General features: G+C 37.5%; 1 protein-coding gene across 2 annotated transcripts in view; it reads left to right on the top strand.

The window, feature by feature from the left end:
• The first annotated feature begins 4572 nt into the window (after positions 1-4572).
• Positions 4573-27962, top strand: part of LOC143468285 (myosin light chain kinase, smooth muscle-like) — a 58098-nt gene continuing 34708 nt past the window's right edge. The window contains exons 1-6 of one of the 2 annotated variants that reach the window (XM_076965402.1): positions 4573-4806; positions 5271-5344; positions 5466-5626; positions 16129-16225; positions 22201-22334; positions 22707-22855. In XM_076965402.1, coding sequence (XP_076821517.1) covers positions 4588-4806; positions 5271-5344; positions 5466-5626; positions 16129-16225; positions 22201-22334; positions 22707-22855 — 834 coding nt within the window. In that variant the 5' untranslated portion in view covers positions 4573-4587. Of the gene's footprint in view, positions 4807-5270; positions 5345-5465; positions 5627-15181; positions 15585-16128; positions 16226-22200; positions 22335-22706; positions 22856-27962 lie in introns of those variants that run through there. The other variant, XM_076965403.1, reaches the window with a different exon arrangement.

The following is a 27962-nucleotide window of genomic DNA, read 5'->3' on the forward strand; positions in this document are numbered from 1 at the left end:
GTTTTTTTTATTATGCATTGAGGTGTTTTGAACCTGTCTTATGTAAAAAGAAGCGTTGAACCATATAACATGCTGGTTTTTGTTTTTTTTTTCTTTTTATAGAACACTGCATTTTTCTGGGGTCATTCGTCTTTTTCAGTCACTGAAACCTGGATAGAATGATTCATGGTGTACAGATATTCCAACCCATGTACAATATTTTCATAGTTGTTTATCAAAGCTCTCGACACAACATTTTTTCTTAATAAGCAATTTTTCAGAGTCTTTCGAAGCTTGCTAATTTATATATAGCCTATGGCCTATGCCCTACAGCCAATGACGTATGATTTTTGGTCTGAGCACCGTGCGGGCTACTGTTCGTGTGCTTAAGTGATAGCAACCACAAAATTATCATGTAACAATAAAGTGTACTGAAAAACTTTCAGCGAAAACTTTAACGTTTAAGAAACCATAGAAGTTTGACAGACTGATTATCACTGGCCAACAAAAAAATTTTGGCATGGAAGGTAAGAACGATTTTAGAGTATATCAGGGTCGCTGAGCTCGAAAATGCCATTAGTTTTTGCAAATTGGCTCTAGTTTTTAAGATATTAGCGAATTTCGATATTTTTGGTACGATATTTTTGGTATTTTTGGTTACATTTTATCTTAAGGAACAGCCTATATTAAATGTTGTAGTAAGTCTATCAGCACTAAAACGACAAGAATGAGCAAAAGCTAAAGACACAGTGAGATTAGTTAAATGAAGAAGTGCTGCATAAATCTAATTTTTTCCATATATTCAACACAAAAAATGCCTCATTTATTCGTATTTTCATCAGATTCTCGTAACATATTGCAATTTGTGAGACAAAGCTTCCAATACCACATTAAAACTTGCTTGAAGTGAACAATTAATAGCAGTAATTTGGTAATAACAAACCAAGTATGCCTAAGCTTACACAAGAAAGACGACAATTTGTAAAAACAAACGAAATGAACAAGCAATCATTTCTTTTCATTTACCACGGAGTATTCAAAGCAAAATACTTCACAAAGAAATACATCCATCTCAGGATGTGCATGAGTGAAGTTCTTTGATGCAATCTAGCTATTTACTCAAATTAGCTTGAAGTCATATGCAGGAAAGTCCTCTTGCACGACTTTCGCCTGTAGTCTTGTTGTGGACAACTTCGCATTAGGCACCAGCAGTAATCTGCCATCATGTGAGTATCCTATCTACCTTGATATCTCTCTTCCATTAATTTAATGTCTTGGTGAAACCTTTCACCTTGTTCCTCACTCATATTTTCGAGGTTTTCAGTGAAGCGATCCAAGTGACTGAATAGATAGTGTACTTTTATGCTCATCCTTGACCCAAGAGCTTGAAATTTCGTAAGCATCATTTCTACGAGATCCACATAGTTGCTTGCTTTTGTGTTTCCAAGAAATCCTTTTACAACTGCAACGAAAGAGTGCCAGGCTGCCTTCTCAACTTCGGTCACATGTGATGGAAAAACTTGATTTTTAATTAATTTTCATATTTGTGGCCCATCAAAAATTCTTGCTTTCAGCTTTTCAATACTAAGACCAGTACAGGTCTTTCAACAGGTAACCAAAACAAGCACCATCTTTATCTAAGGCCTTGACAAATTGTTTCATCAAACCCAATTTGATGTGCAATAAAGGTAAAATGATGCGATCACGACTGACCAAAGGTTCATTTACAATGTTTTTATCTCCGTGCACAAACTGTTCGCGTATGGGCCATTCCTTTTTAATCCAGTGTTGATCAGTAGCACGACTATCCCAGTAACAAATAAAGCAGGGATACTTGGTGTAGCCGCTTTGTTGTCCCGAGAAAGTTGACCATTTTCAAATCAACGCATATCTCCCAGTTATGCTCAGTATAGAAAAGTTTCTTCAGGACCATTTTTACACTTGATTAGTGTTCCTTTAAAACGACTGAATGGCCAATTGGAACACAGGCAAACTTATTTCCGTTGCGAACTAGCACACATTTCAAACTTTTTTTGGAGCTGTCAATGAATAAACTCCATTATTCTGGTTTATATTCAAGTAGACCCATAGATGAAAGAAGCCCTTGGATGTTATTACAGTACACAAAATTATCTTCTTGAGAAAACAATTGCATTAACATTTCTTCTCTTTCCTGGTAAAACGTTATTTTTGTTGCCCAATCAATCTAAGGCCTTATTTACCTCCCAAGCGAGAAATTTGTGCCTGACAACTCAACATTTGGGCAAAAATAAATAGCTGCTTCACATGGCTTCAGGTTTTATTAACCTATGTTACTCACTAGCATACATTTCTAACTTTTCATGGTATAAGTAGGAAGAAGCAAGATCTCAAAAACTAGAGCCAATTCAGCAAAAGTAATTGCATTTTCGGACTCAGCGCCCCTGATATACCCCTAAATCGATCTAACATATCATGCCTTTTGAAAAAAAAATTTTTTTGTTGGCCTGTGTTATATATAGGTAATGGGTACAAAAATGGCGATTTGTTATAGGTTGTCACGATTTCACCGGAAAAAAATCGTAGGCCTACGTTTAAAGTTATTTTTTATGGCTTCTTGTTAACCCAACTTAAATGCTATAACATAGAAACTAAAACTTAACCTAAATCTACCATCTCATCCAAATCTAACTTCAGTTAAACCCTAAATAATTTCAATCAAACTTTTGTATACCCATTCTCCTAACGCAACCGCCTATCTTTAACAACAGGTTGTGTGACCTACATACTGTGAAATAATCACTTCGCTATCTTTAACTACATGGGCTGCGTGACCTACTTACTGTGAAATAGTCACTCTGTTTATCGTAAACGATTTTTGCTTCTTAGACAATTAGTATTTCTCAATTGCTTGTCCTGTGAGACATGGGTGTAAAATCAGAATGGAAATCTCTTACGCTTGGATGGGACAAACGTGCAAATGTTTATTTCCGACAATATTTGAGTGGTAGCTATAAACCCACGTAACAGTATTAGGCGTAACAGCTTTAGCTATAGACTAATAGATAGCCGGTCAAGTGGTCACAATCAAACATTTCAATGGCACTACAGAATGTTTCTTTACGTTTCCGACAACAAACGACCGTTGAACATCACGCGCCTAATTACTGTGCTCTTCATTCTAACAGCGACTATATGCGTGTCCCAAAAATATCGATAAATAATGCAAAATATGTTCAGCGTTTAGACATTCACGCTGCTCTTGGCTTCTAAGAGGTACCAATCAGAGTTTAAAAATGCATTTCAGAGTGCCCCGTTAGCAAGCAAATGGTTTGTATGATAGGGAAATGATCTTTAGGTAATAACGGATTTATGTTTGTAAATGCAGCAGTTCTTATGTAAGTAAAATAAAAAACAGGATATAGTTTGGCACTTTAAAGAGTAACGTTATATTTTTCGACACGAAATTTCGCAAGTATAAGCTTGCTTCTTCAGGTGTTCTGTGAAAAGACATTTTTTCAACAGTAAATATAAAGTTAACCTTCAGAGTGCCAAACTATATCCTGTTTTTTATTTTACTTTAAAATTTAGTTAACACGGTTCCGACAACATTAGTACTTATGCAGTTATACTTTCACAAATAACGTATCACACGGGAAAGGGGAAGCACGTGACCACACGTAGGTTTAATCGATCTTTTAAATTTAATAAAGACAAAAAAACCTTCTATGTGGAGATATGATTTTTAAACCGCAGACACACATAGGCCTAACTTAATAAGAACCAAGATAATTTTTCGTCAATGGTTTTTAAGGATAAGGAGTTCTGCCGAAAGAAGAATGTCATTGTTAAGAAAAAGGAAGGCTTTATCGATTAGCGCGTTGTTGTTAAGGTTTTGTACTTCTTTGCTACATGTCTTGGTTAGCGTTATTAAACTATTCATTCAAAACGCACTCATGTGGGGCACCTTTGACCGTTCCCAATAACGATTACACTAAAGGGCTTTTTTAAACTACTTCGCCTGGCTTTGGAACGCTTTGAAAGTAAAAAGCAAGCTACTACGAAGCTTTCGTTTACTGTGTGTGGAATTTGCTATTAATTGACGTGTTGTTGGTGCAAACTGAAATTATAACGAGCAATCCGTCGCTTTCGGTCAATATTTGCTCAATGACTTGAGCGCGTTGCTTTGCACTCGCTTCTAAAGTACTTGCAAATAGAATCTAGGTTCTGTTATGTCCAGGCTGAAATACTGTATAGCAATGGTACTGCCTTCCAGTCATATTTTATATGTTAATTAACGCATGATTTATATAAGAACCAGGTTATGGGTTATTATAGGTAAGCAACTTTGGGAAGTCAGCATGTTAACGTTTCGCAAGCAAATAGTTTAGTAAAAATTGCCACAAGCTGGTGACAGGTACAGTAACTCGCTGTATACCAATAGCGGATTGAACTAAACTTATGTATAGTTCGTTCTTAGTGTAATGCTGTGTTTGTGTTGGTAACAATCATGCAACGTTTTCAGAGACTGATATAATAAGCGGCTGGTTTTTCTTCCCAGCGTACTAAAGTATAAAGCCTTGTCTTCATGAGCATAGGTTACGTTGAAACGAATGACATCAGTCGAAGATGAGACCGTCCGCATACAAAAATCGCGCTCACTCCAGCCCAAACGTTACTGGTAAACGTTCGATTTTAAAACGCAGACCATCAGTTACTTACGACGCTGAACTTCCTAGAAACATTCCCACAAAAGATGTTCTACGACTACCAGCAGTTCCGTCCTTTGAAGTACCGGTGAAGTGCTCGGAGATTGTCGAAGGTGACAATGCGCAGTTTGACTGTAAGGTGAGTAAACAGATAGCAAGGTAACCAAGAACTTGGTACTTTTCTGCGTCCACGTTACCGAATCGGTTGTGGTATACTGTGGAATGCTGTCCACGTTTTTGATTTTCTTTTTTTTAATAATAATAATTTGTGTGAGGTAAGACAATCTTTCTTTGGGGTCCTGAAGGCGCCATATGTTATTTACTTTTTAACGAACACAAATAATTTAATGTGACTGTGGAAAAATGGAATGAAACCGCAAAGAACAAATGGAGTATACTTACACCGGTGTATACGTAGACCTACTACGACACTCGGAAAACACTTCCAGGACAGTGATTTTGGTTTGCAACCAAATCTTTGGCTACTATTTTCTTGTATGAGTTATAAAATCATATGTATAGGTCGAATTATACAGTAATTGTAAAATATTTTCATCACAAGAATTCATCCAACGTTGTTTTGAAACTTTGCTATTCTTGCAGGTCCGAGGTAATCCCCGGCCTGACATATGTTGGTATAAGAATGGACAACTTATTGATTATCCAACGGACCGAATGTAAGTCCAGATCGACTTATACGTAATTATATCTCCCTCAACTATATTACAATGTTTTGATGAAATTCAAGGTTCCTATTTACCGCACTAAGTTGAACAAAAATTATCATCTTGCACCCAGATGGGCAGAGACTAGCGGTGATGGGAAGCACAAGATGATCGTGGAGAATGCGAGTTTGGAAGACCGAGGAACGTACAGGTGCACCATTGTTAACAGACTAGGCAGGACCTCGTCCGCCGCTTTGCTTAACATTCATGCATCTCCAGCAAAGAAAACCAAACGTAAGTTACTAGCGCTTTTAGAATAAAGTTTAGACGCAATTGTTTAATGATACAAGAAATAACTTCCAACTCACACGAAATGAATTAAATTCTTTATCTAATTTTACACTGAAACGTAAGATAAAACACTTCCATAGCTTTATGCTTTAGATCAGAGTTATGAAATTGGGGTCCAGTCCACGAACCCTTTTGGGTTCCGAGGATGAGTTTTAAAAGGTTTGAGAAGTAATTTATAAAAGCAGTCCGGCCCCTAGTTTAAGAAAACCTCAATGACAACAAACCTCCTGGCCGTTTTTCGGAGGGGGAATTGAGAGTTTTGAACAATTTTGTTTCTTCCTTCAAAAGCAGGTCCTCTTTCAAAGACAAGAAAACGTTTGTACTAGAGTTCAGTGTTTAAAAAAATGTGTAAAAATCTCTGTCTTACACAGAGAAGAATTTGTTTAGTTTGAGATTTAGCATTTACAAACTGGTTGACCAAAATATTTTTTTTTGCAACATTGCGCTTTTAGTAACTGTTGAAGTGACTATTCCAAATGCTGCATACTTTTTGCCTTACATTATTTAATCGGTTTAACGTCCGGTTGCATAGAAATTTTTTTTCATCTTGAGACCTTCATGACATCAGCCATATGATCATTAACACGATAAGGTGATCCGTATGAATACGATTTTAAACGTGAAAGTAGATCACCTTAACAAATGAAAAGGCTTGGTCTATGTGCCATTGCAGACAGTGTTTTGGTTGTAATGTGGACAAGTGGCATCTTCAAATCACTTCAAAAGCCAGTTTGAAACGAAACAGAGGACATGGTTTAATAACTACTGTGATAAACTATACGCTGACTGCTACCAATAATTAAGCTCTTTTAGTGTCCTGCTTTGCAGAATGGCAGAGGCTTTACGTTCAGCAATGTTTGCGGCATTTGACAGGAAAAATACTTGCAGTCTGTATACAACGAAAAAAGCTTGACATAAATCCATAAAATACAGTCAAATGTCTGAATATTGCCGTTGATGCTTATGTCGTAGTGTTAATGCTACTTAACTTAGTCATAGTGTTAATGCTACTCTGATTGAGCTTGAATAAGGTCAAAACCTGATCCGCGGAGCGTTTGTTACAATTTAAGCCGCCTTTATTTGACGTAATAGATTTAGTGGTCTGCGAAAGAGCTGACAAAAAAATGCAACAAAAGATTTTTGGAAGAAGCTGCAGATGTTTCAAGTTTTAGCAATGCTTAGGTGACTCAGGCGAAATTGTTCGTAAGATATCAGAAATAGTTGTCTATTGAAAGCTTTATGCTGTTGAGAAAACACAAAAGGGTGGTGCGTCTCGGTTTTAAAACGTATAACTTTTTGTCTCTATGTGTAAGATAGCTGGTACGGTCAGGATTTTAATATTCGTTCTTTTCTTTCATCAACAAGTATTTAGTTTTCTTTCTAATGTTTGCTTGCTCTCTTTTGTTTAAAACAAGATAGAAATTCTCTGACGAATATTTGTGGATTCAAGGGAAGTGGTGAGTGTCTTTTTATTCTAGTACGATATTGTAATGTCATATCCTGCATTTGAGAATCGTCGCAGAATTTTGTGGTTATCGATTCTATTTCTATTTTTAAACGAGATAATTTTAAGTAGAATTAGAATCATTGTTTTATGGAGTTGATGTCTGGTGCAGAGAACCTTGCTGCTTGCGCCAACAAAAGACAAATCAGTTGCTGCTGCCGATTTTCAACCAGTGCTAGCAATTATTTCTCTGTACATCTTGCGTTCTAAATTTTAGTGGAAATTATGGTAAAAATCAACTTTCCATAAACTTCATTTTTATGTCACGTACGTCCAGTATTACGTTAGTTACTTCATTACATGATGACAGCATTGTACCCTAAAACGAAGGTATACGTAACAAATACTTTAATTACAATGTTCCGTTTACTTTACAGTATTGAAGTTAGAAAACACCTGTTATGCCCATAAGGCATAGCGGTTTGACGCTTAGCGTGCTGAAGTTATATACCTGCTGATGGTATAGGACTAAACATGAAAGGCCTTTGGTGAAAGGCTCTGGTTTTATAAGTGACCCGTTCTCATATTTTGTATTTAAAAGCATCTTCCAAATGCTTCGCTTCTGTTATGATTTCGGATAGACTGAGTGCAATGCTCATGCCTGCACCTTTTCTATCTTAAAAATATTTTTTGTGTTTGATATTTTTTTGGAATTTACAAGCATTTTCAAACAGCTTGTGCTTGTGTTAATTTTTTCGTCTTGTTTCCGATTTTAAGAAAATGAAAATTCCAGTTAAAATACTTACTTGTGCATTTATAGTTGTGATATTTGTCAGTAAGAATCTAATCTAATAAACACTTGAGTTTATGAATTAGGATATTTATTTTGCTTCTATTAAGTATAACGAACATGATGACTTTGTAACATTTAGCATTTAGCTATGTAAACCACAATTCGGTTAAAGTTCTTACTTTTTGCTTTGCAAGTTGTTTTTTTGCACCGGTTGTTGTTAACCGCTAGATGGAACTCGTGATTTCTTGGACTTACGTGATATCGCGTTGTAGGACCCATATGAGCGTGTCTTTCTATGCCGCAAATAGTTGCAAAGATTTCTATTATGAAGGTCTCATTAATCCCCCTAAATCATTGCGCGCGCAACTCGGTACATACTTTTGAATAATGAGTAAAAACTTGGTGTTATGTTTATCAGGCCAAAACTGTACGGGATATGGCAAGATATGACGCTGTTTGATTGATACGGTCGTCTGTATCTCGCGATTGTTCATCGCTGATAACATTTCTCATTGTTAGAACGCCGACATTGGCACGATATGCCCAACATGATACTTGATTTTATCGCGTTTGTTTTGCGCCCTCATATAACTTAATTATCGTAGCAACGTAAATAGCCACTGTCAATATCAATTAAATACGCACGAGATACATCTTATTTTATCAAAACGACGTTTACTATGAATTCGTCATAGAACTTTGCTTTTCTGAAATCATTGCCATTTGCGTGGTGATAGATCACCTCTGTTTGACGTCATTTCAACGTTTGTTTTCCATAACCCATTGGTCGAGCAAACATCGATTTGTTAGAAGTATAATAGTTATCGGCAGCGTTAACTAAACTCAACATGGGCAAAAGAATTTTGGTCGCCAAAATATTTGTTTGCTTTGCTTAATAAATATCCAGCAGATTTTTAATTTGCAAAACAAGTGAACACTTGTTCTGTCATAATCTGCTCTGGGTATTTAATCACGACTTACGACAGGCAAGAAATATACAGTAGGTGAAAGTTGAGTAGAGTTACATCTGCGAAAGTTTATCGTTGTGTTTTTGTGATGTAATTACTTATAACGTATTCGAATATCCGAGAGGCGCAAATAAGCAAGTGTATTGCACGAGTTGGCCAAGTCAAGCACGTCAGCCACCCTTAACTGCTATTTGCTACCAATCACTCAATTCTTTTATCGATTTTTCCACCTGCAAAACACGACCCGCTTTGTTTGAGCGTCGAGTTTATTCTCCGGTCAAAAGCTGGCTAAAGTTTTGTGGCAAAGCATAAAGGACAATCGAGACATAACTTTATTGTTTCGGTCTTTTTAATCACAAGTGTCAAGTACTACGTTTTTGAACCACTTTAAACGACTTTGTATGGTTTATCTACCCGGTGCTCGGATTTGACAAATATAAGCTTTTGTTTTTCTCTTATATACAACTATTTTCCGGTGCCTCAACAAACAAATTGCTCCAAGAACTCTTGTGCTTTCCATAACGGACCCAGTGATTCATTGAAAAGCTTTGCAGTATGGAGCATTTGGATTGCATCACCTGTTCCCTAACACCGCTTTGTAACCATCTATACAAGCCTTCAAAGTGGTTCGTGATGGAATTAGAACGGACTTGTGCGTTTCAGTTGCCAAGAGTGTCATTCTGTGACGTTGTTTGTTATTGACGTTTATCGATTATATCAGTACATGGCTATTTGGTTATTGAAATTGATAATTTATTTTTTATTTACTAAAAGAAGGTGCAGTAACAGTGATAAGCTACAAGCAGAATTACCATAAAAATTTGGCGTTAATTGATTTTTATAAAACCCAGTTTTTAGGACAATGAGGTCTATTTATAGGAAGTAAGTTTTATCTTCTCTCCGGTTTGTTCTTTGGGAAAAATTGCTGTCTTTGGAGGATTTTCTCCTTAAATCTTCTTGTACCTAAGATCGAGACGCTTAAGGCAAACGCGAAGAATTTTGATCCCAAGCTAAAACCCATTGAGTTTCTTGGAAAAGCTTTTACATGCTGCCACACTTTTGCATTCAGAGATCTCTTAATTTAGACACAAACAATCGCCGACCCGTTTGCCCTATCAGATTGCATTACAGTGGTAGTTTATTTTTCTCGATAGGTTTTTGGCGGTCTGAGAAATTGGAATGATATGTATAGAAACTTAATATTTTCAGCATTGCCTTGTTTTGTAAAAGTGTAAGTCGCGTAATTATCTTGAAACTTTTGATGGTTGAATTTTTGCGGCATCGACATTGGCCGGTCGTTTTTGACTGACTAAATGTTTTCGTCAAGTTTTAAAAGACTGCTGCCAAATAAACCGAAAGATATTTTAATCCACATTAATTAATGTTCAAAGCTCGACTTATTAGGAACTGCATTGCCGCATTTAATTCACCTTTGGGCTTATTTGTTACATCCTGCTACGAAAGTCTTTGTCGAAAATAACACCAAATAAATAAAATTGTGAGGAGGCAGGCGACTCCTTTGTGACGTGGGTCACGTAACTTTTGTTGTCTAGTGACGTCCATCAGTCAAAGTCTTCATTATTCTTGATTTGACTTTGAACGTGATTTTATCAAATGATAAAATGCGCCTTAAGTCCGGGCTACATAGAAAGCCCCATTAAATACGCGTTATCACAGATAGGAGCGTGTCAATTGTGACAAGGTTTTATATTACGTATACTAACAATAAAATGAGCAAAATAACGACTTTTTGTTGTTTGCTTCATTATTTTTGAAAATGCGATGGTAAAAATATCGCTTGTTACAAAATATTGATTTTCTGGAAAGGGAATAATTACCGATAAATGATCATGATATACTAAAAAGAAATATTCACTGCATATGTCACCTTACGATCCGTGTAATTTTAATCTCACTTAATTTCTTATCTTTCTCCTACTATTGTATTTACAACCAACTACTATAGAGGTACGCATCAGAGGTTCTTTTTGAAACAGCAGCTAGCGTGAAACTTTTGACGTATATCTTTATATAACGAGCCGATAAGACCACGTCAGCGTTAATTGGAATAATCTTAATGCAGTTTGACAGATTTTGTAAACAAAAGGCCGATCTGTGTACTAGGAAACCTCGCATGCTCTTGTTGGTTTTCAAACCCGAGTCCCTGGCACGCGGTATTCAAACATTTTCTGACCAACTGCAAGTTGTCACTATCCGAGCATCTTGTCATCATTCGTTTGTTGTTTTTATGTCCGGATTGCGGCGGCGTTCGCTTATCGGCGATAAAAGCTGACTTCTCAGTCGTAGTAATATCGACGTTATCGTTCATAGCTGTCGTAATTTCTTTACGATCCCATCTATCGTCTTCCTTACATACCGGATGTCGTCAAACTCAGCACTTCCGTCCACCCCCGTTTTTTTGCTAATGTGTCCGATAGCAAAGATCAAGGAAAAATCCTTTTAATCTGTTCAATTTCGAAAGTTTTTGCCAACTAGTCAAACTTGTAGAATCTACATACTGTAAAGCGTCTTTGCGCGTGTCGTCATATACTCATGGCGTTTCAGCAAGAGAAACATCGTTGCATTTTGTCTCGGCTTTTGTATGTTTTTGACGCCATCTAGGTATAGGTTTGTAGGCGTTTAGCTGTCAGTTGTAGAGTTATTGTTTTCGCATTCTTGCGAATAAGCTACACTAGCTTTCCAGATAGAACTGATTTGATGAGTATTGGTGACTAAGTGTCGGTGAAGGGTTTTTGCAATGTAGATTTGTTCACGTTTGTTCAGTGCTTCACTTCACTTTTGCAAGTTTTTCGCCAAGCTACGTGTCCGGCGCTAAACCTTTTCGCATGTGCTCTTATCGTGATGTGAAAATGAATTCCATCGAAACCGCAAATCCCAAATATAATTAAAGTATTAAAACAAACGTATTTCGTAAGGTTTATGTTTATGATCCAGAAGCACTTGCAAAAACAAGGATATATGTGTGATGAGCCAAACAAACCGAACAAGCCCAATCGCTAATTTTATTTCACTTCTTTAGCTACGCTATTGTTATTGTTACACTTCGTTATTGTTGGGCATAGAAAATCACGTTTACATTAAGTTAGAAGAAGGTTTGAAAAATGACGTCATGCGAATTGATTTTAAAACTTCTTCTCATCAAAGCAAGCTTTGTTTGGGATTTAATAAGTTTTCTAATGTTTACGAAGTTATAAGGTCGTTTAGTGTTTCAAAGCGATAAAAAAAAACAGTTCAGTCGCGGCTGGTAGCATCAGTGTTTACATCGTGGAGTCCGATTTCAAAGACATACACCCAGTGTATAGAATATCTTTAATATTTATTTCTGATGAATTTTCTTTTAGTTGTCGAAAGCTGGTAACATTATACCGAGGTTAACGCAAGCTAAGATGAGTCTTGCCGCACGTAGGTTGTATCACCTTTGCGGGAAGCGTTTGCTATGTTTTCAGTTCATCTGCGTTGGGACGAGCATGTAGTGAATCTCATTCTCCCGAGAAACTGTTCGCAACACGTTTTACTCAAACACGTGCAACTTCTATCCTTTACTAACTTATTCACACTCTTTGCTTTGTGGTAAAGATTAAGGAGGAGTAGGGTTAGGGTTAAGATTTAAGTTACAGCTGAGAGTGCACTTATAGGTTACTCTGGGGTTTTTGCGTCTGTAGCATTACTGAAAGTCAGTCGCAAAAGCTTTCGTCTGACAGTGACTGAGTCTACCGCACTCGGTATTAGGAGAGCCTTTAAAAATGTGGTGTTTCACCCATGTACATGACCTGTATCAATGAGTCTGATCGGGACAACCTTAAAAATATCTAGAAAATTCCAATGTATTGACCAGGTAGGCATTTGAGTGTTATTTGTCGGGATAGGATGGTGTTACATTCAATCCACGCAGATTGACATTCGGTCATTTTTGTAGTTCTTTGTCTGGGAATTTGAATAGGTTGGGGGCTTAGACTTAATGTCAAGTGACGCTTCTCATGTGAATCTTGTTAAGAATAAGTCGTACCCACAAGATTACTGTTAGGTTTCGGTGAATTATTCACGAATGCTGTAGACAATTTCCACAAAAATAGACTCCAATATATCTTACCGAATTCCAAGCTTAAGTGCAGAGATAGTGGTTAGAAGTCAGGTCTTACCGTTTGTTTATGTACACCAGCGCTAAATATTTTACTTCAATCAAAAATCAATGGTGTGAAGTTTATCGTCAAACAAATAGGATTTCTCAAACTTTACAAAGATGTAACATAAACGTGATAAATTAATGTATTCCTCCGTTAAAAAATGTAGAAATTGTTGTGATAACTTTACTTGAGGACTTTCATATTCGTGTTTATTTATTTTTCTTAAAATTTGTCTAAAATCAGCTCGAACGTACGCCTGGAGTTAATTCAGACGTAGGCTACATGCTCTCAGTTTGCAGCATGGCTGGTCTTTGCATGAGGTTAGGTTGCATGCACGGAAAAACAAAGCACGGAAAAAGACAAGGTTGTTAAATAAATTGACATCGCTCTTTGAAAGCAAAGCAGGAATCGTTAAATCTGTCGATAAGCTGGCAACGGAATGGCATCTGTTATCACGGTTGCGCACAATATCAACTGTGAATTGTAAAAACTCAGAAACTTAAAAGACTGCAGGTTAACAAGGTTTTACTGATACGAATCAAACCGCCGATATACGTCATAGCAGCGTGGTCAACAACTTTTCGATGCAGTTGACTTACGGAACCAAATGCTAACTATCGCTCATTGGTTTACTTTACTTGTTAAACAGCTCATTTTGCATAAGACTAGCGCTACTACTCGATACATCATTAATAGGAGGTTTAACGCTAGTATGTCAGCATAAGCAGTGCTAATGGTTCGGAAAGGCAACACTTTTAACCATAATTAAGCTTTCTTCATGGGATTTCATTGCCCAGGTGGTCCCCGATTGTTTATCTTAGAAGTAACTGTGGTGGATTATATTGCAGTTTTTTTACTTGTGGCTGTTGCGTTTGTGAGCGCGGTTTTTCGCAAAGTCAATTGCAACCATTGTACTAGGCAAAGGTAAACCTTTGAAATTTTCGGAGCAAATTTCACTGGGTTAAATCAACATTACACCAGCAGATTTGCGGACTAACATTTTACAGTCTCCGGTTACAGCTATTTTAAGAAGGAATTCCAAAAAAAATCCCTACTTTGTAGAAAAATGTGTTTACTAAATTTTATAAAACAATATCCCGAATCAAAGACTTACAGTCTTACACTGACATCTAAACAAAAACTTTTTATAACTTTTAGGCTTTTAAGGGGACTTTCCCGTTGTCATAGGTACCTTTGAAATATTTCTGCAGGTTCTAGAGTAGCCATAACTGGTTGCTTCTGTACACACAAGAGTACTTCAATAATGTGTGCACGTTGTAATCAATCCATAACCTAGACGTGTTTTTGGCACAGAACACTTGGTCCTATTATGTTCTACTTAGTTAAATGAGAACAGTAAGATCATGTCTATTGTTTATTTACAGTAGAGCAACGAAAGAGAAACAGTAAAAATTTAAAACGTATCAGTTTTGCTATGGTTTTAACCGCGGCTTACTTAATTAATACGAATTAGATACGTCAAAACAACAGCGCTGCTAGATAAGGAAAGTGTTGCAAAGATTGACTGAGTCTGTAGATAACATATTTCTTTGCGAAATACCTAGTCAAACGTTGAACCAAAAAGAGGTCTGAAAAGCGTTTTTGTTCCGACGTGCGCCTCGCGTAGCACACGTTTTAACCACGAGAAAACTCACTGCTCAACCGGGCAGAAAAAAAAATTTCGGCTGAGAAACGTTCGTGTCGGCCCGGGCATTGTGATTTTATAGGCCTGTAGTACAATGTGCTCTTCTCATTTTTAACTGTTTCAAATAGCAGCGACCATTACAAAAGCTTAGCGGATTATCAAAGTAATAGATAAAAGCGCTATTGACATTTAGTGTCTAAGCCATCGTCATCGTGCAGGTATTTCAGCAATGTACGACAGGTACCGTTGCGCCCAAGGTGCATGAGGGGAGACAGCGCTCAAACAATTAATTACCAGATTGTGTTGATTTAGTTAGTACGAACAGCAAGCATGAGGGCACTTGGGGCCAAAGTTACGCAAACAGTGTTATAGATTGCACGAAAGTACGACTTCGGCTTAACACTGCCCATGTAGTCAGGCTCGATGGAAAATGAATACAGGGTTTAATATCTGTGTTGTAACGAAGAAGTTTTTGTGTTATTGCAAGGTCTTCCAACATATTTAGATTGTGTGATAAAATGTCAAAGTGGAACTGTGCTGGCAAGCGCTGGCTCTTGTCTTGCGTATCTCCAGCTGGAATCGACGATCGTCAAAACAATAACAAAAAAGTCGCGAAAAATAGTGCCTACATTGCTCCCGATAAGGAATTAAAACTTGATGAAAAATCAGAAAGAAACGAACTCTTGTCCGACTATTTTAGTGACGGCGAGCAAAGAATCCAGTCAAGTTCTAATGATGTAAAAGATGTTTTGGACGATGTTCAAAATAACGAATGCGATAAACTTGAACTTGCAAACGAGAATTTTGACGATGTTTTTACCGAAACCGAAAAGATTAATCCAACAGCAGAAGCGGTTAACTGTAACCAATTCCCCAATCGTTCCCTGAGTCAAACTATCTTTTACGGTAAGAATCAGTCGATAATAACATACGAATATTTCATGTATTCACTGTTTCAGGGTGTATGTGCTTAGCTGATTTTGGCCTGAAATTAGAAAATAATTTTTTCTTTTTACGAGTTTATTAGCCGTGCATCTTGCTGTCCTGTTTCCGTCAGCGGCTGCTGTCAGTAGCTCTCTAAAGAGATTAAAGTCAGGCAAACTTCTAACTCTTAACCTGTTGTATCAACCGGTTTCAAGTGTTTGTACTATTCTATGTTGCGCTGACCTTTTCAATGTATTTTTCATGTTATAGAAAATACATGTTGCTTTTACTTGAAAATTGCAAACTCATATGCAGGCTTTTTGAAATCATTTGCGATTTACAGTAGTAAAATTTCAAAAACGCTTGCTTTGCAGGAGATATTCGTTTGATTACGTCATATGATTTGTTCATTCACCAAGGCTGGGTTATGGATTAAGTTATATTTTCTTTGATAATAAATGTAGACGCTGTATCACTTTTGCTTGAATTTTGAAATTTTTACTATGATGTATTGCTTTCTTTTTAGAACCAAACGGCTCCTTACCTGAAAGTGAAAAGTTCAGGTCACGTGAACCAGAGATTTGTTCGCAAAAGATTCCCGCTTCTGCAAGATCTTCAACACCGTGAGTTCAAGATGTGTGTTTTTAGGGAATTGAGATCGTTTATTCACTTTCTTCATTGGCTTGGTTGGTCTTATTGGAAAGAGCAATAGGATACGCGATTTTGTCTCCTTCCATGCGCGATTAAGCATGCGGTCGATAACCTCTTTTTACGGAACGAGATTGTCATTTGTCAATATTATCTTCATGCATTCATTGATTTGTGTAAACAAGAGTTCGCACTGCTTGGGCTATGCTTTTCTGCATAACTATATTCACCAAAGTCGATCGTTTAGGGCTGTTTTGTTGCGTAATTTCTTTTGCGAAAGGTCAAGGGTTTGAACAACTAATCACTTTTAACACATAGCCTGGGACTTTTTTTCTTTTTCGGCTTACCTGTGCGCGCACGTGGGGATTTGATGCTTTGCAGGTGACCGTGCATTTCATCACCTATGTTCAAGATAGATGCGATCTATTTCTAGCCGCCTCGGACAGAATTCTTGTGAAGCTGAATGCACACTGAAAACATAGCTGTGCTATATTAAGAATCGTTTACTTTTACTTTTTTCACTGACAAGGGTTGATGTAGATTATTGGGGTCGATATAGAGACGTTGGCGATCGGCCTGTTTTTAATGGGGAAACACTGCAGGAGCCGCATATGCTAGAATTTTGCAATTTTCATGAAAATGTTGGACTTCCACGTAATGGTTTAGAAAAATGTGTTCGGCCAATTACAGGCCGGCACGTCCGGTGTTGTTTTTGAGTGTGGGGATTGCCCCTAGTAAACAGCTGTTAAAACCTTCCAGGTCGCATTGCTGGGTTAGGCTAAAATGTAATTGAAAATTGCTGAATTTTGACTTTTTGGGCCGAAAATTGCATTCTTGAGTTTAACATTTTATTGCAAGAGCTAGAGATATGTGATTTTATTAGGATGTTATGAAATAATAGCCATGCAAAATTGACATGCAAAATTTCAGGGAGTCCCTTGCGAGATTTTTGGAGTAATTGCATTTTTAGTAATTTCACTTTATAATAAAATAAAAAGAGAAATTAAGCCTTTTTACAAGCATATACGGCGCCTTTACGTGTTGTCCACCACGTAGACACACGTTCCATCTGTCATTCCTAACACGACACTACGTGGGTTGATCCACACAACAGGTTTAGCTAACATTATTATACTGAACTTTTCGGGGCAGAAATACGGACTGTATTATACATTTTCTTGTATGGCGTGAAAGGTCACCACATATACTGAGTGCTTGTTTACTTTAACTGTATACCTGTCGTCACGTGGCCTGGACCATGACCGCCGATAGCAAGGAGGTAAAAATTTATGCTGCAATGCACGAATTTAAGCCCTGCCCACTGTCTTTATTGAAGCATAAGCGAGTTCTAAGAAAGTTGAGCTCGCAACATTTGCAAAATCACTGCCTTTTAGGTGGAATAGGTGTGTCTGATACATGTTTTAGCGCAGTTCGACGGTTCTTTAAGTTTCTATTTCGCAATAGTTGAAAAAATATTCAGGAAATAGGTTACAACGGGCAAGAAACAATAAAAGACGCAACTGGTTAGGTTGTACGGCGAATGATTTATGTCTTGACAGGATGATCAACAGAGGGCGGCTAACTTTGGTGGTGGCAAGCAGATGTGATTGTTTGCTTGCCCCATAGCCTAACCCTGCGCAAGTGAAACAATTAACTTTTTACAGCCGTCTCCCCATCATGATATATTGCTAAGACAATAGCAGAATTGAGATTAAATGCAATGCTTCAGTAATTCCCAAAAGTTGCAGAAAAATGCTGAGTATACGCGTTTGTTTGTACGTGGCGACTTGCTGCTGGGGAAATATTGCCCGTTTTGGGTTGTTTGCTACATACTCCACGTCTTTATTAGTGCTTTTAACATTTCCCTCGACTCAAATGATCTTAGTTGCATAACGAATTTGCACCCTGCCGTTTGCCAAGCCGGTTTTAGTTAGGGTATGAATTCAAATCTTACCATATAGTTGAACCACCCTATGCTAATTTTGCCTGGATTTTAAGAAAGTCGTACATCAAAGCTTGAAACGCTTTGAAAACTGCGGTAAACTTCTATTGATAACCATGGGTGGTCTTACACGGTTTTTGATGGCTTTCTATCGGCTGTTTAGTTGACTTTTTGTCTATATTGTGGCTATGATTTGATCTACAGGCGAAGGATCGTGTTTATGCTTGCCAGGCTTCTATGAGCCGATATTCCATGGAATCGATAAAATTATCGAAACTCGTGAAATCGTTGTTGCTTGGCGTCTGTGGAAAGTGATACAATTTCAAACAAGTATCGAAACTTTGTTAGAAGTTCGTAAAAGTTACATGTGTTTCGAACGTTTTCTTGCTTCGAATGTTAACAAACATTATACCTGACCTCACAGCAACACCTTTAAGCGACGAAACTTGTTAACACGCTTAAATAAGCATGAAATTTTTGGTTGACGCAGGCATGTCAGACAGCCAGTCTCGTTCAAGATGATGTAATTGAAATAAGATTGACTGACAATGTCCGGAACGATAACCGGCGTGTTACACTGGGAGTAACGTCGTTAGTGTAATGTATTTCCTTTCTTCACGGTCGGGACCTTGGCGTTTAACTTACTCTTTGCCAAATGGACTTTTTCGGGAGAAGAATTTCTATAACCGGTGCTAAGTGGTTTGCGTCGATCTTGTCGCCATGTGTTAGCTTTAAGTTTAGAATTAAAACATAGGTTTGAAACCCGCGTATGGGGACTAATGATGAGTAATGAAGACGGACGCTTGTTTTGCACTTGCACTCAGTCGCATTGCGTGTGTTTCTGTTTGGATTGGTTGTTTGGTTTGTTTCAACCTTTGTTTTGTTTTAGGCAATTGGCATATGTTTCAAATTACCTGTTAGTTTTAAGTAAGGATACATGTTTTGTTGATAAAATTTGATCACATTTTGTAAAAATAATGCAAAACATCGTTATTTTATGTTAACTTCCCAGATCACTCTTGTGCGAAACTTCCGTTGCCAAAATAATAATTCACGAACCACTTCGTTGCAATTGCTTGTAACTTGAAAGTACTAAATATTATTACATAATAGTTTGCGAATGTCTGTGTATATATGACGTAATGGTTAACTGTATATTGGTGTAAACTTGCGGTCAGTAAGACCTGTTTCCTGTATGTCAACAGAGGCTATAAAGAGCTTTTCTGATTCGCGGTAATGGAGCAAATAACTTGTGCTTGCTGTATCCGAAGGAGGCCTTAAGCAAACCACGGTTTCCATCTTAAATTTTGTGGCATTCACTATTTTTAGACACATGTCGTCACTACTGTTACGCTCAACCTGAACATGAGCGACTTCTGTTGTCGAAAGGTCTTTCCTATCTTATGCTAAAGGATACCAACTCATTGAATTGTCAATGGCTTGCTTCCTCGCCGTGTGAAAACTGTGGCTGTCGCACGATTATGTATGCGCATTATAATTTCGAAATGTGTACCCAGGATCTCGGCCAGTGTCAGCTATTTTCCTACTCAGTTTGCAATTTCCTAAAATTCTTGAACTTTTGCGGCGGTGTCAGCGCCAGCCGCACCCAAACACGTGACCGTGGGTCCGTAAAAGTGATGAGGTGCTCATCAGAACGTCATTGTAAAAAGGTGGGCGCTTTTAAAGTCCGTTCGAACATTGTTGTAGTAGCAACTTCAAAGCTACATGAAAATAGAATTGTTTGATCTCAAAGCAAGCATGTCGAAAACAAGTTTTGAAAGATATGCTGATATCTAGAAATATCACGTTCATGATGATTGATAATGACAAAGGACCACTTTATATCATTTTCATTCACCACGAAACCCATATCGAGGGCTTTGCTGCAATCGAAAATATAGCGTTCGGGGCACAAAAACACTTCTACAACGTTTACGTAGAATATGATATAAAGTCATCATATTTTTAAACAGGTCCGATGAATGTATTGTTCATTGCTTGTGTAGGATGTTGAAGTTGGGAAAAAGACGCCTTTGAGTAGATGTTAAAAAATCCTTTTGATGACTTCTGTTTTACAAAGTGTTTTCACAAGCAGGGCGCATTGTTATCCTCGAAAAACCTAAGCTTTATCTCCGTAGTAATTCTCAGCCCATTCGTTTCATGGTATCCGATTATTTTTATCCAAAAACATTTCTTGTTCAAACCGCCACAAACTTTTGGCGCTTGTGCGTTTGTTGTCGTGCTCGGTCATGCGTGACGTGTTTTCTCCCAATTTCAGACGACTTTTCAACCCAGAGTCTTCAAAATGATTAATTTCGCTCGTCAGCCTGCTTAGCATGTTTGACATGGCTAGTGTTAGTGATTACAAGAAACCTTAATAGGGCACTTTCTGCCTTGGTTCACGGCCACAAGTTGACTAAACACGATAAAACGAAATAATTAGGGTAAACATTTGAAAAATGGTAATGGCAGATTAAAGATGACTCGCAATGCCCCTATATCTTTCATAAACACCTCCTTTTTTAGTTACTTTTCAGGTTTATTTAAGTAGAAGCCTGTGGTGTATTCAACGCTGTATTGGCGCTATGATTAAGAAACGCAATATAGGAGAATGGGCGTGGATATCAAAACCGTATTGAAATATAGTGTGGGTGTATTTATAGAAGCCATGACTCCATATGGTGATGTCAGACAAATGGCGTTCGCCTTCCAGCGGGAATTACAATTTCAATCATCTGATTTCGTTCTGTCTCTCGCGAAATGATTTGAAACCCAAACAAGAAAACAGTGACGTAGCAATACGCCGGGGAAATGTCGTGAAAGTTGTCATTCAAGTGCGTTGATTCACAAGCGTTTGGGCGTTGAGTGCTTTTTCAAGAGCGCCCAAACAGAAGAGTGAACGAGCCTTTTGAATATTAGAAATGTATTGGATTTAAAGTGCGGTAGGCGAACTCTCAGTAACTCGATTGTCGACGTTTGCGGTACAGCGAGTATCTTTGTACAGACAGTGCAGTTTTTACAACATGTCCAGTTTCTTTGGGTGCAGTCTAAAGACTTATACATACGTGATTTATGTTGCAAATTTATTTTCCAGTTTCACGTTTTGTATCTGTAAAATTTAGGCAAAGCCCGTCCTTATTCGGGTCTGCAAGAGGGTGAGGAGTCAAATGCTTAATGACGTCATTATAGTTGCCGTATTTGGCTAACCGCCAACGGCTTAATTGCAGCGTACAAACAAACGTTTACTTGCTACGATTGCCTTTGCCATGTTAAGCATTGTTGTTCCAGAGCGTCTTTTTCCTTCTTAACTCTATTTCGCGTTACGTGACCTTTACGGTAATGTAAAGTTTATAACTTGCTACTAGCTAGTTTTGACGGGCACATTTTTTAGTCTAATTTTTTGTTGAAAGTTTTTAGTTTGCTAGAATTGGGAGAGGCACCGTGTATGCTCGATGTTATTGGTTGCTTGACAATGCTGTTAATTTCTACTTTTAACTGGTGTTTAAACAGCGCTTTTCTACTATTTGTAGTCGATATTTCGCCTAAGGATGTGTTGAAATCCGACTTAGGTTGATGTAACTTAAATAGTCTCCTAATATTAGAAAGCCGTTGCCAGTTGCGCTATAAATCAGAGAGCAGTGTAGAAAAGGAACAGTATTAATACCCATTTGTTGTTTACGCAGCTGTAGATTCCTTAGGAAGGCCTATTTTCTTCTAGCAACGCGATTTAGAAAAACTGCTATGCAAATATTGTTTTTAGGGAATTGCGCTTTCAACTTTCTCATTGATTCGGCGTTAACTCGTACAATGTATCATAAAAGTTTAATGTAACCTGTAATGTATTGATATTCTTTTACAATACTCTTTTTTTTTTGTACAGTTGCTATTGTTTGTAAAATCTACTGTAAAACTAGCGTATTACTGCATTATTTAGTTATTTAATTTAAATCACACTACCAAAATGGCATTGTTGATCAATTATTATCTAATGCTAGCATGACGGTTTAGGGTTGAAAACAAAGTTTTAAGCGAAATTGATGACACGTTCTCTTCAAGAAGAAGCAGCTTCGAATCATTCGCGTCCACATCCACGTTTCCGCTAACTACGGACAGCGAAGGATATTCCTCTTCAAAATCACACTGTAAGATTTCTATGAGCAAGATAATTAATTTATGTATTGGTTGTTGTCTTTTTTATTGAAAAACCTTTCTTTTGCCACCGTAATCAGGCGTAAATTATAATGTTTTTCAATTATATACAGTAGAATTTTATATTGCCATTGTTATTATAATATTAGAAACTTACGGCTTCGTATCAAATTCGCATTTTATGAAAACAAACTAAAACGACTTTAGACTGTTTATAGACAACTTTAACAACGGTCTTATTTACAACAACGTAAAAACTTTTAGCGAGTACTAATCACATAACGACGCTAACAGGCTTCTTTCACTCGTAAAACTGTCCGGTCAGTTGCAATGAATTACTGTGAAAATCCTGTTTTATTTTCAAGTGTATGAGAAGGAAGAAATGAGCGGTAGGATAGAGCGCTCTCCACATTTCACATTGAAACCGCAATCCAAGGTTGCAGAAGAAGGAACAACGGTTACGTTTCAGTGTCAAATCACAGGATACCCTCAGCCAACTGTACATTGGTACAAGGTAAGTGTTTTACTTTTTCGGTTGTGTTTTGAAACCTCGGATTGTTGTAATCCTATGACTTTCATTTCTCGGCCGATTCGCGATGTGTCCTTTTGTTAAAAAGGTTTTGACAGCACCAAAAGCAACATACCTAGCACAGGTTGTTTCATAAACGAGACGCTTTGAAAACATCATCGTGGGAATTTCGAATCACAACAAAACAGGAGCGAGTTTTGATTTTAAAATATACATTTTATTAATAGAAAAACTTTCCCTGACCACAGTGTTATTACTATTTGATACGAGGGACCCTTGTTGGTAAATGAAACAATTAACCTGAATCTAAGCTTATTCATATATTGAATATTTTTTTAACTTGATTTGCGTTTAGATGCATTGGTATAGGCAGTTTTATTTACTTGATTTTATCTGATTGAATAACATTACTGTACTCAAAGAAGCTCGTCAAAGCAAATGTCAAAGCTGATGTTGTTTTAACTCTTTTTAACGTTATGACTTTAGCTCAATTCCGAGCTTCATTAATACGCTTTATTTACCATGGTGCAAAAATATTTAGAATACAATTTATGCCGCATCATTTGTCATAGCTATTTTGCATTTAGGATTTTCTGCACTGCAGTTAAGCAAATAATTCCTTTACAGCCACTTCAAGTAGTAATATTCAAGACAATTTGGTGCAAAACCAAATTATTTGTATGTTATTGTATATGCGTTCCGTTTATCTGTACCCAATGTTTATGTACTTGTTGCTTCGTTCCTTGTCAGCTCAAAAATTGTCATAATTTGTTGGTCAATATCTTGCCATATGCCATATGGAATAAAGCTAAAAACGTGATTGGCGAAAATTTTTGAGGACCTGTTTGCACAACAATACTTTAACGTAAATACTGCAGTAGTATACAGCATGGCCGGGTGTCGTTATACTTACGGTGTAACCTGCAACAATTTTTTTGGTCTAAGTAGCATCAAGACTTATGTACAATGTGTAAATACAAGTCACAGACACTACTAAACAAATAGGATGAAATACCTTCAAGCATTTTGTTGCGTATCCGAAATGCGCGGGCATTTCTTTTATGTCATAGACTTGCTTTGTAATCTTACCTCTTTACGTTTTCCGCATTACCGCTAGTGGGCGCCAAGAAATTACTTTGCTCTGCTGTTTTCTTCAGAGCAACTTTCAATTTCATTGGTCTGGAATTTTGTAAAACAGGCTTTTGTATTGCATTCGTTTCTTCATTTCATGCTGACATTTATATTTTATTCATTTTTTGCAAGTCATATTTTCAAATTACCCCATAAAGACATTTCTACCTTAAATCGTGCAATTAAACTTTTATGGCTTCAAGCAAAAATGCCTTATCTTCAATTACACCTTAATCTTGAAATCTCTTGTTTAGTCAACTGAAGGCCGGAGATTATGTGCGACCAGTTTTGCGTCATAACAACCATTAAGTGCAGAGTCAATTTACGACCAGAGCAACCTTACAGTTTACTGTACACTGCTTGTGACGTAGTTAAACTTGTGACGATGTTTGGTTTATGTATTGAAGGAGGCCTTCTTATCTTTGCTTCATTTTTTTTCGCTATGATTAATAGCTTGAAAATTTAAAGGCTTGGTCACGCACTGACTGTGGCAGATGAGCCATTAAGTGTCAATGCCATGCCCATCTCTTAGCAGACTACTTTCTCTGTGTTCTAACTTGTACATCCCACTTGATTAGCATTGTTATTATTATGCACCATTTTACACTTCATAGTTTTGGCAAATACGTTTTCCTTAGACTTACATTGGAATCCTGCCCATTTTAAGCCAGAATAGTACACACATTACCTGCGGGTACATGCAATGCATTTGTCTTCAGTGATGATAAACCGGTTGTGACTATGTACCTTTCTTTTTCACGCATTTCGTTAGGTGCTGGCATATGATATACCATCAAACGTCCTTAAAATATTCGGGCCCTACTTTGACCTATGCGAAGCAAAGAACGTGACGTCTAAGGGATGACGGTTAAATATCTAGAACTTTATTGACGTTCATGTGGCTTTTAAGACCGCCCGCGAAGTAAAGGTATACGACTACTATCGTTAACATAGTATTGTTTGAATTGCAAGTGAGTATTGGGTCTCGTTTGGAGATAGCGGGCGACTGAGAAAGTTTCGCTGGTGTGCTTTCTTAGCCGACGAGTTGTCTTGGTTGACATAAGTGACTGCTCTTATTTGAATTAATCGAAAACCGCTACCAGCCTTTGCTAATAAAGCCAAGATAGTTTTTCCATCGCTTATCAATGCTTTTCCGTTCCGCAAATACACTCGAGTCCGTGGACAAATAAGTAACTGCTGCTTGAGCTGTTTAACAAGCTCACATACCACGTCATGCTAGACTCCAGGAACGACAATTGGAGATACATATTACACCAGTGCTCCAGCCTAACTTTCTGTACTAGTCATGAGTTGACACTGGTCATATGTTGACCGCTTGTTTTGCCACATTTGAGTCATTTTTACGGAGCTAGAGTTTTATTGGAAGTTGTTGCACAAGTAATAGCTAAGGTGTGGTGTCACACCCAAACAGGAAAGCAGTCGTTTCTACTTTAGCCTATAAGATTACCTTTTGCCGTTCATTATTACCATTACCATTTGTAGAAAGCTACGTACCTTGTTATTGGATTGTAGTAGAAGTCTGTATTCGTGCATGCATGTTCCTAAACGTGAGCATAAACGAGTATTTTAAAAATGGAGTGTAGCTAAATTGGGCTTGTCAGTCAAGGTCACGTTAGATACAAGTGTACATTTTTTGAACTTGTTGCATATGCTTTTGAATGAAGTTGGAAAAATGGTAGCTATAACTAGCTCTTAGTAGTGTAAAAAACACTGATCTTTATAAATTTAAAGCTTATTGTCACACCAGTTCAAATAAACATTGTGTTACAGTTGCGTGTAATTGGGCTCGTTTTAAAATACGAGAACATAGTTTGTAATATACTCGAGTATTAGCGGCTCAACAACGCTACACTGCCCCGGGCTTTAAATTAAAACCTAACATGTTTGATATACGCGATTTTTGCTTGCTTTGGTAGAGTCTTTGTCCCAGACATGTCTGGATCTGCCCCACGTAACATCACCAATCGAAACACCATGGCTTAATGATTGTCGATTATCAATATTTTTCAGATGAATACTGTTATACGTTTGTCGTTCGTTTTAAGTTTCGTTAACATTTGAGATGTCATTTTGTCTTGAGGTGCCAAGTTAGCGATTTAAAATCTTAAACCTTAAACCAACTAAAGTTATAGTAAATCGTGCGTACAGTATTTACTAGTCACGTATTTTGATATTTCTCCTAAAATTTCCGTTTTATTTTCTCCTTTTCTCTTATCACCGTAAATGCTTTTCAATACATTTAACGTAAATGTATATAAGCGCTTGCGAGAAGAAAGCGGGTTGCTTGAACAGGCGAATTACTTTCTTGCAATCTCAAGCAGGACGTTAAAAAAGTGGTGTTTGCAAGTATCCCGTCTTACTTTCAAATATTCGAAATATTTCGGGCGTTTTCCTGTCTGTCCCTGTTGTTTTTGTGTTCTTGTCGGTCCGGGCATATAGGACTGCAGTATTGTTAGCACTTTTGCCCCTGAACGTATGGACCAAAATATCATGGATGCTTGCCTGCTTGGTCTTGCCACGCACAAAAAACGTGAAAGTGCAACCGAAGCAAATTTTAGTTCAAGTTGTACGCTATGCTCCAATAACAAATTATCAAGGGAACACTAATCAGCCCGTGAAATGAAACTGTTATCCATGTCATTGTTGCGTTTGCAGCTAAATTTTGTTGTCATGTATTGCCATGAAATAGAACCGTTTTTGCAATAGCGTTTTTCCGCGACATGAGCGTTCTGCAAAAAACTGATATAAATGCTACAGTTTTGAAACACCGTATCCTGTATACCAAAGAATAAAAATTATATCAAGTGACTATTCCACCGTAGGTACGTCACGCAACACGTTGCTAAAATAAGGCGTTTAGGTGAGGGGAAAGGCAATGCAGAAGTTGATTTTGTTATGATTTTGCCTTGAGTTGGCGCAGTAGTATTTGTAACCTAAACACATGCTTTGCTTAGTAGTGTTGTCACGTGATTTGCTATCACAAACGTGGCTTTGCTGGATGAAATGTTAAATACGGCCACATCACCTTAATTTATGCTGTGCCATCATAACAAGATGTACGTTTGCTATAGAACCAGTGCAGTGCCCTAGGCCAGAGTCAAGCTAAAGATCTTATCGTGTTTCTTATCGCAGGTATGCATAGCTCTTCCAATGTTAGCTTCTAAAACTCAGAAGTTTGAATTACATTTCACTTTTTTGGCTTGTTGGTCTTTTGCAACACTTACCAGCAAGTTCATTTGTCACGTTCTGTCGCCCCACGTCACGATATTTGGCAGAAGCGCGTGGATTTTTTTGCACATGCTATTAACAGTGGTGGGTTTTTGTTGAAATCTTTTGATAAACTTTCTTAGTGCAATCTGATGTCTAAATCTGCTGAAATTGGTGTTTCGAGGTGACATGTTATATGCAAAGCAACTGCTGCGTGCGTTAATGGTATAGTTCTTTTTAAAACTATAAAAATTCTCTAAAACATAGGTAAAGTGCAAATGTGGTTATAATTTTCGTTAAAAGCTGGTAGAAATTGCTTAAACCACTTAGATCGCACATACACAAACATAACCAGCAACAAAAGTTATGAGAGAAAATAAGGTGTCGTTACGCCTATGGCTTATGTATGGCGGCGAACGTTAAAAAACAAAAGTTGTGGCGCGCTTATGAACTTTTTCTCGGACTCGAGCGAAAAACAAAGAAAAAGAAAGAAAACTTTTGTACCTCCGGCCACCAAACGCATACCTTTGTCTGCGCGCTTGTGCGTAACGTGATTTTCAGCGGCATACAACAGCAGAATTCTAGGCTGGGTCAAAAATCTAGCAGCGGAATCTTTCAGCATAGTTGCATAGTTTGCGCAGGTTATTTGAGACATACTGAGACATAAGCAAAAGTGGAACGGTTCTTGGTCCGCAATCAAAAATGTTTTATTTGTTGAAAGGGTACTAATGGT

The sequence above is a fragment of the Clavelina lepadiformis genome, chromosome 8 (assembly GCF_947623445.1).
Source record: "Clavelina lepadiformis chromosome 8, kaClaLepa1.1, whole genome shotgun sequence".
Taxonomy (NCBI): domain Eukaryota; kingdom Metazoa; phylum Chordata; class Ascidiacea; order Aplousobranchia; family Clavelinidae; genus Clavelina; species Clavelina lepadiformis.